The sequence below is a fragment of the Trematomus bernacchii genome, unplaced genomic scaffold, assembly GCF_902827165.1.
Source record: "Trematomus bernacchii unplaced genomic scaffold, fTreBer1.1, whole genome shotgun sequence".
NCBI classification, from domain to species: domain Eukaryota; kingdom Metazoa; phylum Chordata; class Actinopteri; order Perciformes; family Nototheniidae; genus Trematomus; species Trematomus bernacchii.
This window is the reverse complement of record NW_022988007.1, coordinates 2005176-2019133: the sequence shown is the minus strand read 5'-3', so window position 1 is coordinate 2019133 and position 13958 is coordinate 2005176. Positions and strand designations below refer to the sequence as shown.

At 41.1% G+C, this 13958-nt stretch overlaps 1 protein-coding gene across 1 annotated transcript in view; it reads right to left on the bottom strand.

Moving 5' to 3' along the window:
- Nucleotides 1-13958, bottom strand: part of pknox2 (pbx/knotted 1 homeobox 2) — a 118554-nt gene that overhangs the window by 24095 nt on the left and 80501 nt on the right. Inside the window, exon 3 of the mRNA XM_034117241.1 lies at nucleotides 12771-12907. Within this exon, the coding sequence (XP_033973132.1) occupies nucleotides 12771-12907 (137 nt within the window). The remainder of the gene's footprint in view (nucleotides 1-12770; nucleotides 12908-13958) is intronic.

Sequence of the window (13958 nt, the reverse complement as noted above, 5' to 3'; positions counted from 1 at the left end):
TAATAGTCGTCTATATTAGACTCTAATCTGCCTGATCCCAATTTAATGCCGCTCCCCCAGCCGGACGTGGCAGGAATATTAAACAGAAACGGGGGGGGGGGGGGAGTATCCAGGTGGCGGTGAGGGAGAGGAGGGCAAACAGGGTGACTCTCAGCTCTGCAGATGGAGTCTCACATTGTCATCACTACTAGTTAACTCAATCCAGTTGGATCATCCATACACAGGAGGAATAACACATGTCAGTCTCAACACAACAGCACTTTGTGTGAGCTGTGTGTTGCTTTATGAACATCACACAGACACACTGTCAAGGAGATGTGGCTCCTTAGGGCCTGATACCCAGGGGGATTTTGGGTAGAGCTAGAGTACAGTACCTAACAGCTTTGTTGGAAATATATAACTGCCTGTGTATGGCAGACTTCAAAACACAAATAGGTGAGGTTAAAATAAAACAAAAGGGACAGGTAAAGGTGAGCGCAGAATGTCTTACATTTGAAAGAAAAAGAAAATCTCCACAGGTGAAAAAGAAAACCCAGGTGGATTCATTCACAAAAGAAACTATGTTTTGTTTGCATAGTAGTAACTTAATTGAATATGAAGTTGTGGAAAAATATATGTTTTATGCCAGTTATTGCTGCCTTGAAAGAAAAATGTTTACTGTAACTCACTAAATATTAACTTTCATTTACTGTGTTACTTTTTATGATGAGACATGTTTATTTGAACAAGATGAGGACCAATACGATTTTTGTACAACATTTTTTTATATGAATAAACAGCTGCGTGTATCACGTTTTGGTGTTCCCAGAGGCATGTACTAAGAAGCAGGAATGGCGGTTGCGAGGTAACTTCAGGGTTAACTCCGAGTTTTGTCCTACGACGCTGGTTCACTTCTTACCGGGGTAAATCAACATGGTTACTTATTCTGAATACCTAGTTACGTTCGAGATAAGAGATCAACTCGAATAAAGGACTGCCTGCTGACCAATCAGAGCTCTGTGTACGGAGTTTAAAGTTAGGAAATCAAATGAATAGAATATCCCTGTCTATCTTCAGAACGATCTGACTATTATGACTTTACTTAAAGGGGACCTATCATGCAAAATGCACTTTTGTACGTCTTTTATACATGAATATGTGTCCCCGGTGTTCCAGGGAACTCACCAAGTGTCAGAAAACACAACCCTCTCTATTTTCCTCCATACCCAAATCTCTAAAAAAGGGGCTGCAACGGATCTGATAAAAACTGATCCAGATTTGAACACTGTCCTGACGTCAGGACAGTGGCGCTACGGCTATTGGGCCAACTCCACCAATCAGGAGGAGACAGCCACGGCCATTGCCGTTCGAAAGCGCTGGAGACGCTGTAGTACATATGCCAGGCCTGTAGGTGGTGCTGTTCTCACTGAATCTGCCCTTGCTAAAACAGGGGTAAAAAAGTGCAAAATGAGGCATGGCTAAAATGCATGATCTGTTTGGTATTTTGAAAAAAAAAAAGTATAAAAATGCCTTATATAGGTATGGTCCTACACTATATTATTATAATATAGCATGATAGGTCCACTTTAAGTATCTGCCAAAACATAAATAACCGGAGCAAAGTATATCAGAGCTGCGTTCAGTCAGCACTGTGAGTGCAGACGCCGACGTGTCGCACTTATCATAATCACATCATATATTAACTTCTTGAGCCCGATCTCGCCGTGCACTTGCAGTGGAGTTGTGCACTTACAGTGGAGTCGTGCACTTACAGGGAGTCGGGCACCTACAGTGGAGTCGTGCACTTACAGGGAGTCGTGCACTTACAGTGGAGTCGTGCACTTACAGTGGAGTCGTGTACAGTGCTGCATACTGTATGCAGAATTGTTATTTAAAACAACAGATTAATCAATCAATCAATTTTTATTTATATAGCCCAATATCACAAATGTTACATTTGTCTCAGTGGACTTCACAGTTTGTACAGAATATCAGTATGACAATACGACCCCCTCTGTCCTTAGACCCTCACATCGTACAAGGAAAAACTTCCGGAGAAACCCCACAGTTTAAAGGGGAACATGGGAGAAACCTCTGGAAGAGCAACAGAGGAGGGATCCCTCTCCCAGGACGGACAGACGTGCAATAGATGCCGTGTGTAAATCGAAGAGATAATACATTTACAACATAGGTAGGCCAAATGTTTGGAAATGCATGTGTCTATAATAAGAAGATGAATCCACGAGGACGTCAACAATCCTGTGGATTCATCAGGGAAGTAGGATGATGAGAGTCAGGCAGGACCGCAGAGACAGGTTCAGCCACGACTCGAAATCCAGGACTCAGGATCCAGGACCACAGCAACAGGCACAGCCACGACTCAGGATCCAGGGCTCGCGATCCAGGACTCAGGACCACAGCAACAGGATCAGCCACGACTCAGGATCGTTAACGAAACACTCAAATGTAATTAAGGTCAGATCCACTCGTGTCATTGACGGGGCAGTGATATTATAAACCTGTTAATTTACACACTCACACAGTCAGTATTTGTTGTTCTTCATGGATTTTGTGTTTAAGTCATGGATGTTTAAAGTTGAACTTAAATTAAATTAAATTATTACATTTTCTAACATAATAGTTTACTCTTCATTAATGAAGTATGACGCTGCGCTGTCAGTACGCTTCTCCATGTTTGTGATTGGTCAAATGTTGCTAACCCCGCCCCTTTCATGTGAACGCGCTCTCAGCCGGACAGAGTAACCCTGGGTTGATTTACCAAGTTGATGACCAGCGTCTTAGGACCGCTTAGCGAGATCTCGTTTGTTAGGGTTAGTTAAGCCAGGTAACATATGCAGGGTCTGTTGAACTGGCTTCGTCTACAGGCCACTGGTTCCGTTGTTGTTAGCGCATCTTGCAGCATTTTGTTTATGGAGCACTTTTTGTAAACGCTGCACATGTTTCCTCAAGTTGGTGAATGTTGTCTAAAAGCTGCACGTGTTGTCCAGCTGGTGAAGGTGTTTTCTTCATCTGTATGTGTTTTTGAGCCTTTGTGTTTTTATATTTGCATCATTTCTTAAGCTGCATGGCGTTTCTCCTATGGAAGCTATTTGGGCCGTGTAACGCATTGGCACTTTTTGGCCTCCGTACTAAAGAGACATTGCAGTTTTCATCTTCCAGAACATTTGACAAGCACTGATCTATACAGTTGAATTAAAGATATATTGCAGGCTGGTAACGCAAGTCCTGTTCTGCTTTTGACAGCTCTAAACTGATATCAATCTATCTGGAAATATATTTGAGTTTTTTGTTACTGTTTGTATAACAATAAGGAGAAATATTAGGCATAATGACATGATACAAAAATACATGCTGCATTTCTAGTTACTCTTTCACATGAAGCCTCTTTTATTCTCTTCACCTCCAGTCAAATGATCTGTATAGCTTTTACAGCTAACGTAATGGCTAGCAGTGTTCTTCCTGTCGCTGCTGTTGTTGAACATAACAATAAAGCATGTCTCTCTTAATGGCACTGAGTCTAATTAACATCCGGGAACAGTAAAGAACATTAAAACCACAGTGCATTTGTTCAACAGACTTTGTTAGGCTAAAATTGAATCTGTAAACAACGTGTTAATGTACATGCTCAGAATTCTAACAGCAGCTTGATGTGAAATCATTTGCATATAATATATTATCTTTGCATTTTCTTTCCTTCTGCTATTCAGTTTGTTTCTTTGCTTATTTATAGAGGTGATAACAAACATCGAAAAGTGGCATAATTAAAGATATTGAAAAGGACATATTTTCATAATTTTCAATTTCAATCTTTAAATATACAATGTAATAAAAGCCTTAAAAAAAGATAAAGCTACATGTATCAAGGCAATCAGGGTGTGCATTGTGAAACGTGTATCCTTGACGACGAAGCATTGTGCACAGTCCTCGCCACCTCTGAGTTCTGAAAGAAACAAAACCTTTTGGCGCTTTCTGTGACCTTTACACAGGAGGGCAGGATTAAGGTAGATGGAGTGTGAAAAGGCATCCATTTTTATGAACGTGTGTGTGAGTGCATGGTCACGCTACAGTATATATTCCTTCCTGTCCCCCACTACGTCCTGCAGTGTCCCCAGCCCCCGTGTTGGCAGAGAGGAGCAGCAGGCTCTATCTGCAGTGCGACGGAGTGCAGATTGCCGGCTGGGGGATCATTATAAGGGCCATAAAAGAGCGATTTACAGGATGGCCAGTGAGTGGAGTCAGCACCGTGCCCCCCCTCCAGCACTGCACCGTGCTGGGTCACTAACAAAAAGCCCAAAACGCAGAATCAGAGGCCAGCGGGGGAATGTGATGACTTAAACATGAAGTTGAGGAAGGTTGCTGCTCTATTGGCATCTGCTTTATGATCAGAGTCAGAGAATGGAGAAGGAGATACCATTCTGAGGTTCGATTAACGCAGTACACCTCCAAAAGCATGATTTAAAGCCATCGGAACATTTAACAACATGATGTTGTTGTTCAGTAGCTGATCTGGAGCCGATTAAACCTGTGGTGAAAATATTTGTCTAAAATGGTTTACAATGTCAATAATTAATTTCCTATCCCAACAGTCAAGTCTACATTTTGTTGTTTGGCCTCTTCTTAGTAGAGGAGAGCTGTAAACAGTTAGCTTAGCAGTATGATTCAATGGTTATAACTATGTAATTTCTTCAAGCCCTAACCCTAACCTATGTTGTCATTTCCCCCAATAATTCAGATATTTGACCCATTTGCTGCTTTTCTGATGTGTGACAGCTTCAGGTGCTACAGTAAATCTAATATGGATTTGTTTTGGGGTTGAACTGAAATAATACATATATGTATATTTTTATAACCCCTAATACATTTTGAATGTAATTTTTTTATTCTAAGTCTACTTCTTTTTAAATACTCATAGTTAATCATAAAGAAATGATACAATCCACACAAAAAGCTCAATAAAAAACAAAAGGAGGCTGATAGATATAAGCAGGGTAACAATAGTGGTGATATTCAGGACTAGGAGCTGAGAAATTGACATTTGAGCATCTACAATTCCAACCCATGTGCAATTCCCTCTGCTGAGGAAGACTGTGAGCAGCTCTGAATGGACCTCGTGTGGAGATCTTGTCAACTACTGTTCTCAAGGTCTTACAATGTCAACAGGAATTATTCCTCAAGTTTGAAACTACTGTATATGGAGTCATCAGTTGCTTACCAACAATGCAAGATGTTCAAACTCAAGATGCAGAGCGGTGCATGAAAATCAGCTCAAATCAAAGCAGCAAAGATGTCTACAAAATAAATCATGTTTGCCTGCTTTCGTAATAATCTGCAAGGCCACCGAGGGGGTACAGAGGGGGTGGGGGGGTTTCAAGGTATGTGTTTATGTGAGCTGGAGATGGAGGTCTCTCCCTCTCTCTGCTCCCCACTGTTCCCCCGCCCAATCAGGCCGGCTGTACTCTGTGTATTAGAAGCAGTCTGTGGTGGAGCCCTGCTGCGCTGCTCCGACAAGGCCCCCTGTCCCCAGGCTACATCTCTGAAGCGCACGCGCGCACGCGCGCGCACGACACACACACACACACACACACACACACACACACACACACACACACACACACACACACACACACACACACACACACACACACACACACACACACACACACACACACATAAACACACAAAGGATCTCCGGCACTCTGAATAAATCCCGTTTCCCTGTATCTACTTTTTCAAACTCCCTTTTTCATTCTAATGTCGCCTCCTGAAGTGCTTAAGGTCCATGGTCTGATGCTACAAGCAGCAATGACGAGGGGGGGTCTGGTGGACAGTGCAGAAAGCCCTCACCGACGGTAGAGTACTTTAATATTGTCTCAACACCTAATATGGCTTTTTTTTTTGTGCCATAGCTGTGTACTTATTTGACCTTATTTTTATTCTATCATTACTAATGTGTGCTTTTCTTCTCTATATTTAATAAGTTAGCTTATTCTTTATTATTGCATGCCTTTTTTCTTTCTTCTGAAATGCCACTTTTTGCTGTAACACTTTACACTTCCCCGGGACTAATAAAGGAACTCTGATTCTGAAGAAGGCCCCCTGAACCAGGAAGCTGTGTGTGTGTGTGTGCATTGTACCTGTTTATGGCTGGTTATGGCTAGTGTGTGTGTGTGTGTGTGTGTGTGTGTGTGTGTGTGTGTGTGTGTGTGTGTGTGTGTGTGTGTGTGTGTGTGTGTGTGTGTGTGTGTGTGTGTGTGTGTGTGTGCGTGTGTGTGTGTGTGTGGTATCCCCACAATTATCAACACACACTTATTATTAAGAAAATAATAAATAATACCCAAATTAAGAAAATAATGCAAAATATGATAAATTGGGCTGACCGCAAAAGCCCTCACATTATTTATGAGGCTGTGCTGAAACCCTGAAAACAACAAGATTCAAAGGATCTTTTCCCCCTCTTTTTTATTCATTACTTTATATAATTTATTTTTTATTTTATTTATGCTTTTCACTTCCCGCTCCTCCTTGCACACACCTCCATATTCCTCTGGTCATATGTATACATAAATAAATACACTTTCATACATGCAAAGAAACACATATGAAATGTATCCGTAGTTCTACACTGACGAAAGCAACAACACATCTGTACACAATTTACACGTATTTGCAATGTCAGGTCTTGTGACTATTTTGTGTTACTGTGTTTGTATTTTGTTAGAACCATGTGTGTCTAAATGTTCACCTTTTGTGCCGTGTCTATTGTACTAATACAAAAATAAACAATACATGAACCCAACAGTGAATGACTATATTTCCATGACTTGAAGGCAGATGGAGTTCTACTGTCTTCTGTGTTTTCTGTTGGCCACTCGTCAAAAAAGACGAGACAGACTACGAAGTTACCAGAGTTAAAAAGAAAAGTGTTGACTTCCTTTCTCATCCAAAGTCAAGCAGTGAGGAAACCCATAAAAAAACGGGTATGAAAGAAACAGCCAATAAAACCACTTGAGCTTTGACACAGTTTCCTGCATTCAGCAGCGTGTGAGCCAATCGCTGACCTGCAGCCATCAGACTGAGCCTCTGTGGAGGAGGACGCATTGATGCACTGTGGTAGAGAGGATAAACAGACTTTATGGTGCATTACAGAGGCAGACAAACACACAGGCAAGTATAAATGTGGCCGACGGCATCTTTGGACGTGTCAAATTAAACGCACCGCCTCCTGTTGTGTACTACATGAGAGGTCTGCCTCTTATGCCATTAAGTGCAAATACAAGCATAAACACGCCCCAGGCTGGATACACTCCTGTATGTCTTGCAGTTTGGCAGCTGTCAGCAGGACGGCATGTTATAACCCCCCCCCCCCCACACACACACACACACACACACCCTTAAACCCAGTCTCAATGTAAAATACTCAGAATGACAAGCATGCGATAGCTTTCAGCAGAGAGCCACTCTGGAGGGAGTGAATGATAATATGCTGCACACCGCTTTGTGAAAGGACCCCCCCCCCACTGTCAGAATACATCTCATTTTATCCTGACTTCTTTCTCTTTCTGATGCAAATAACATGCGTACCACCAACACAGTTCAAAATGTTTGATGAACAGGTCATATATCCAGGAACAGAGTGTGTATGTTATTCTTAGTTTTCCTATCAATAAAATCATTTTTGATACTAAATATCTTCTTTTTTAAGGGCACATTGTTCTGTCGTCTTGCTACAGTTGAATAAAAAACATCTTATTGATATTTTTTTTTTATTAACAATTCATTTGATATTGAGGTAATCCAAAGTTATCCATTTACATTACTTTTATATTTAGATATTTATAGATGGATAGATATTCAGGTATTTGTAAAGGAATCCATTTTAAAGTAACCCTCCCAACCCTGGGTATTGCTGTCTGTTGGATTATGTTATATATATTATTATTATTACTGGTTAGTATCATCTTGCTGGCTATCATTGATTCCCTCATTTCTCTACATGTAAAGCGAGGGATCAGTTATTTCCAACAAATGGCGGATATTAAAGTGTGACCTTAAAACAGAGTGTTCTACCACAGTTTTCTCAGCATCACAAGGACATTTCTGTTTTAAATAAAAAAGACTATTATGATGTTTCTCCATCAGAGAGCTTCACTCACAACCTAAAACACAAGAAGCCTCACAAGCTTTTCAATGAGATGCAGAAAATCCAGAAGGATCTTTATAGTCAAATGCCACAACTCATTAGGCTAATTACCCAATCATACATTTACTCTGCTGCTAATAACAAAGTAGGCAGAGAGACAGAGAGGAAACCACACATCTCCTCAGAAAGTTGGCATTCCAGCAATTAGTGAAAAGAAACATTAAAGCCCACACAGACATCCCGAGCAAAATAATTAAGGAAAAATGGCAGAGCTGCTGATTCTCCGAGCTTTTCTTTTTCAAAGTCTACAGCCCCCATGTGAGCGCTGTGTAAAGGCAGGAACACTGGCACATCAGACTTCTATTAAAATAAGAGTGCTATTTGTGTTTTTTGCATAATGTGACTCACTGTGGGAGACAGTGACTTGTGAAGTCAAATTTAATTGCGTTTATAGCAAGGTAACAAGGTGAGTTTAGTCATTATCTCCTGGCAAAGGCAGAAATAATTCCAAAAATTCTAATCTGCTCTGCCTCCTCTGGGTACGTAACAGCAAGGATTTTATTTAAGAGCTAAAAAATAATCATCATTTAACAGCACATGCTGCTGGAGCCTCAGCACTGCCTCTGACACTGTTGATCACAACATTTTAATTGGCCATCACACACACTTACACACTCTCCATAGCTCCATTTAACCACTAAGTAACTCCAGTTGCATTTTGTTTCACTTTCATCCTGTGGTGTCACATAAAGACACTGGTAATATGCAGCTAGCCTGTTAAACAAAAACAATGTGGATCCTGGAACTATTTAATTAATAGCTAAATTGTGGGATAACCTCTTTCAGCAATTCCGTAAAAATAACTAATAATTGAACTATCTGATAGTGTTTTAGAAGGGATGAGCCCAATAATAATCTGTACTGAAAGTAAGTTGTTTAAATGTTCTCTGTTGTAAACTCATTTTTCTGTTAATGCAAAAACTCATAGCTGGACCTCCATCTTTTTGTAAAGGTAGTTCAATGTTATATGCAGACAAATTAACCATATAGTACATCAGTTATATTTGCAAATATACTATTTGGGGAATATGTATCAGAGTTTCACCGCTTAATATCAAAGGGTTTAAAAGGATTCATCCAATTTTGGAAAATGTGATGGATTGCGAAGTAAGAAGTGAAACATCAATTTCACCAAGGGCTCTGTCCTCGGTCCCCTCCTCTTCTCTCTGTACACAAACTCGCTCGGATCAGTCATTAGCCCGCATGGTTTTTCATACCACTGCTACGCTGACGACACTCAATTAATTTAGTCTTTTCCCCGCTCAGAGACCCAGGTCGTCGCACGTATCTCTGCTTGTCTAGCAGACATCTCTCAGTGGATGTCTGCTCACCACCTCAAGCTCAACCTTGACAAGACTGAACTGCTTTTTCTTCCAGGAAAAGAGTGTCCCACTCTTGACTTAACAATCAACTTCGGCCCCTCTGTTGTTTCCCCGACTAAGACTGCAAGGAATCTGGGTGTGACCCTAGATAACAAACTGTCCTTCACTGCAAACATCGCTGCTACAACCCGCTGCTGCAGATACACTCTTTACAACATCAGGAGGATACGTCCCCTCCTGACCCAGAAAGCGACGCAGGTTCTGGTCCAGGCTCTCGTCATCTCACGCCTAGACTACTGCAACTCCCTCCTGGCTGGTCTACCTGCATGTGCCATCCGACCTCTGCAGCTCATCCAGAATGCAGCAGCTCGTCTGGTCTTCAACCTTCCTAAATGTTCCCACACCACACCGCTCCTCCGCTCCCTCACTGGCTTCCTGTAACTGCTAGAATCCACTTCAAGACACTGGTACTAGCGTACCATGCTGTGAATGGATCTGGCCCTTCCTACATCCAGGACATGGTTAAACCATACACCCCAGCACGTGCACTCCGCTCTGCATCGGCCAAACGGCTCGCTGCACCCGCACTGCGAGGGGGACCCAAGTTCCCATCAGCAAAAACACGTGGGTTTGCTATCCTGGCTCCAAAATGGTGGAATGAGCTGCCCATTGACATCAGGACAGCAGAAAGCTTACACATCTTCTGGTGCAGACTGAAAACTCATCTCTTTCGACTCTACTTCGAGCAATACAATTACTAACAAAGCACTTACTGACAAAGGACTGGCTTATCTAAAGCTAGTTGAGTAGCACTTGAAATGTTTTGGCTCTATGAAACCTGATGTACTTATATGATTCTGTTTTCTTCAAGTTTGTATCTTCTTGGTCGAATGCACTGAATGCGTCAGCTAAATGCAATGTAATGTCATGTAATGTAATCAATCCTTCCTGCAGAGCTGGAGTGAGAATGAATGAATTTTCTAATTGATATATTAGTGCTAACAGAGTTCAAGAAAAGCAGGGTATGCTGAGGTTATTCAGAAAAATAATAATAACTTGGACATACAGAAGGGTCTGTCTTTGAAATGTAAATCATTGGGAATCCAGTCAAAATAAATAGGAGCTTAATTCAGTTAAACTGCTGCCGTTATGTTACTTACGTTACGTTATTTATTTTTTTATATTATATATTAGCTCCAGTGCTTGAACGAATAACAATAAAAGTAAATTCAAATAGAAAAGTAAAATTGAGCATGATATTGAAAATAATGTTGACAATGATATTGAAAAAGTTATAAAAAGATAATACAATGTAATGTGTATCGGTATATACAAGATCGCTATTGGTGATATTATCTACAGTCGATCCGTAACAAATGATGTAAGAAGCAGAGATGCTGGAGGGCAGCCATTTGCCTGACATCAATTGTTATTTTTGTTTTGATTAGACAAATGATTTGGATTTAACATTTATAATATCATCTAAAAAGTCATCTTTAGATGATATTTTCATTATACTCAGGACGAGGCATGGCTAGCTGTTTGCTTTCAGTGTAGATGCTAAGCTAATAAAGGTATTCTGATTCCGAAGCTAAGCTAACCTTGTCCGGACTGACTGACACATGAGGGTGAGGCCTTTCTTCTCATCTCATCTCATACTGTACATGTGTGTGTTGTCCTCCTGTGTGTTGAAGCTCAATTCTTCCACCGCACACCACACAGTCCTCTTCTACTGTGCATGTTTAAACAGTTTTACATTCATTAACACACCAATGAGAGGATGCTCAGATCCGTATACAGGCACTCCAATCAAGCAGCTAATAAAGTCATTAGCACTAAGAACATAATATATTCTCTCCGCTGTTCTTGCTTTCCTGTGTTGGGATGGGGAAGGATGAGAAGGAAAGATCCAGAGACACACACATACATACGCACGCACGCACGCACGTGCACACACACACTAGCACCCGGAGCTGCTGCAGACATGGCTGCTCACATCAAAGGCAGCATGGATCTCAGAGGAGCTGATGGGACTTTACGGCAGCTCGCCTCAGGCCTGAGCGGGGGGGCCTGAGCGGGGGGGGCCTGCTCCTCCTCACACAGCAGTGGTAGAGACCTGCGGGGGGGCCAGAGGAGCAGGGACACACCCACCATAGTCTGTGGTGTCATCACTACGGGACGGCTGCAGCAGGACAGCTCGTGTCTCTTTCCACTCAACAAATGTAGTAAGCTGTTGATTTGCTTCCTACACTGGCTCGATAAAAAATGTCTGTATTTTGAATAATTTACTTCATAAATAGATAATACAAGCTCATTATAAGGATGCATCAATATTCTAGTGATACGCTGAGAGAGGAGTGAGGTGTTTTTTACTAGTGTTTGGTTTCACCCAGCAGTGATTTTCTTGCTTATTTTCTACACCTCAGAAGGTGGTGCCTTCAAGGGCTTCTACATGGGTAGTACAAATATAATTTGGAACCAATGTCTGTAGGGCGATCTGTAAACATCCTAAAATAAGGGTGACAAAAGACAAAAAACACAAAAGGCTTATCTACACAGTGTGAAAATGATCAGAGAACATTTCCCCATGCTTTTAATCAGAGCATGCTACACATTGTTCTGAAAGTACTTAAAGGCACTGATACTGCATGAGGATTATTCTGAGAAATTCCACACTGCCTTCAATAAACAGGGGTGAAAATTGAAATAACTGTTCAATTTACTCACCCTAAGAGAGTGGTAATCCCTATCCCAGAATACACTGCACAGGTTGTCACTCAGAGAAATGTAATACATTCAAAGTACAGGAAATGAGGGTGCTCCTGCTCGCCTCTGATGAGTGAAAGCATGTACTGAAGGTGCTCTTTGCTTTATGAACAACACTAAGAGAACATTCAAGCAGGCACCCTTCAAGTCTGATTTCCAGAAGCTTTTAAGTCATGGTTAGTTAGATGCAACATATTTAAGCAACACTTGTTTTTGTGGCCAAGAAGCACATCAAGTCAATTTGGGACAATTTGCCAAAGCCTGCATGGGGATAAAGAGAAAATATAATATTTCAAATGAAAAAGTGAAGGAAAACTTGAGGGCACAATGGTGCACATTACCAAACTAGACAACTAGTCACAATTATTTTTCACAAGGTAAAGGGATTACCAGTTGAAAGACAACATTTTGTTTCATGGTTCCATTGTTCACCTCAAACAGACCAATAAACACATGAAGCCCTCATGGGAGATTGCACCGACCTGTAGACGGCCCTCTTGTCAGACTCCAGCTGGGCCTGGGGGTCGAGGGTCACGCTGACGGAGGTGTTTCCTGCTGCAGAGGCTGCTGGGATGTGCACCTGTGGGGTCTTGGTGTTCTGCTGAGTGGTGCCTGTCATCTGAGGACACAGAAACCACACCAAGATGATTTAACCCTTCAACTCTTTTTTTCACTGCTCACATTGTTTTCATATTGGTCTTTAGATTAAGAGTTTAAACTGAGGAGGGTGAAATAATGTTTGCTTCAGTCCTCAGTACGTAAGAAAAACAATTAGCCCCATACTGGTCACGAGGCTGTATGTAGACACTTCAGTGGATTGAGCTAAATGCTCACAGAGAGACAACTGTGTAAATCAGACTATTGTATTTCTTCTTCTTTTTCTTATTTTTTATTAACTTCACAGTACGGAAAAACTTAAACAGTAAGTATACGAACATAGCTACAGTGTAGTGCAACACAATACAACTGAAACAAATAGTGCAAGTAAATAGTAAATACAAAAAGAAAAATAGTAAAAAGTGAAATAGTGAAATAGTGCAATAAGAGTCTACAGGTTATTGGAATATGATATATTAGATAAATAATTTCTAAGTAGCAGCCAGATTAATGTTATGGATGTTGTTTCAAAAGTTCAGGTATCAGTCTTCTGGCCTGTGGGATGAAGCTGTCCCTGAGTCTGGTGGTTTTAGTCCGGATGCTGCGGTACCGCCTGTCAGAATGAACCGGACCTCACCTCCGACGCTGTATCAAGTTCTCTTTATAAATCCATGGCCATGACACAGCTAGCCTGTTATCATTTCTCAGGTTTATCATTTACCATGTCCCCCATCTTAAGTTAACATGCATTCATTTGTTACTTAACACTTAACAAAAGTACAATGGAGCCTGAGGGGGATCATTCGTTTGCAACTTGTTTGAATACTAAAGGTTAGGATATCAGAGCATCTTTCATGGCGAGCCATCTATAGTCTGTGTGATATTTAAGTCTGAACCAATATAGAACGAAATGGAAACATACATTTAAAGAAAGTAATCAAGAACGAATGTCAATTAATGTATCTATTTATGTATTCCTGTCAATATGAATCATCTAAATAGAAAAAAATGCAGCTGCTTGTTGGGTTTGAGTCATATTTGAATCACTTTTCATAAGCTATAAGGTGCACCAT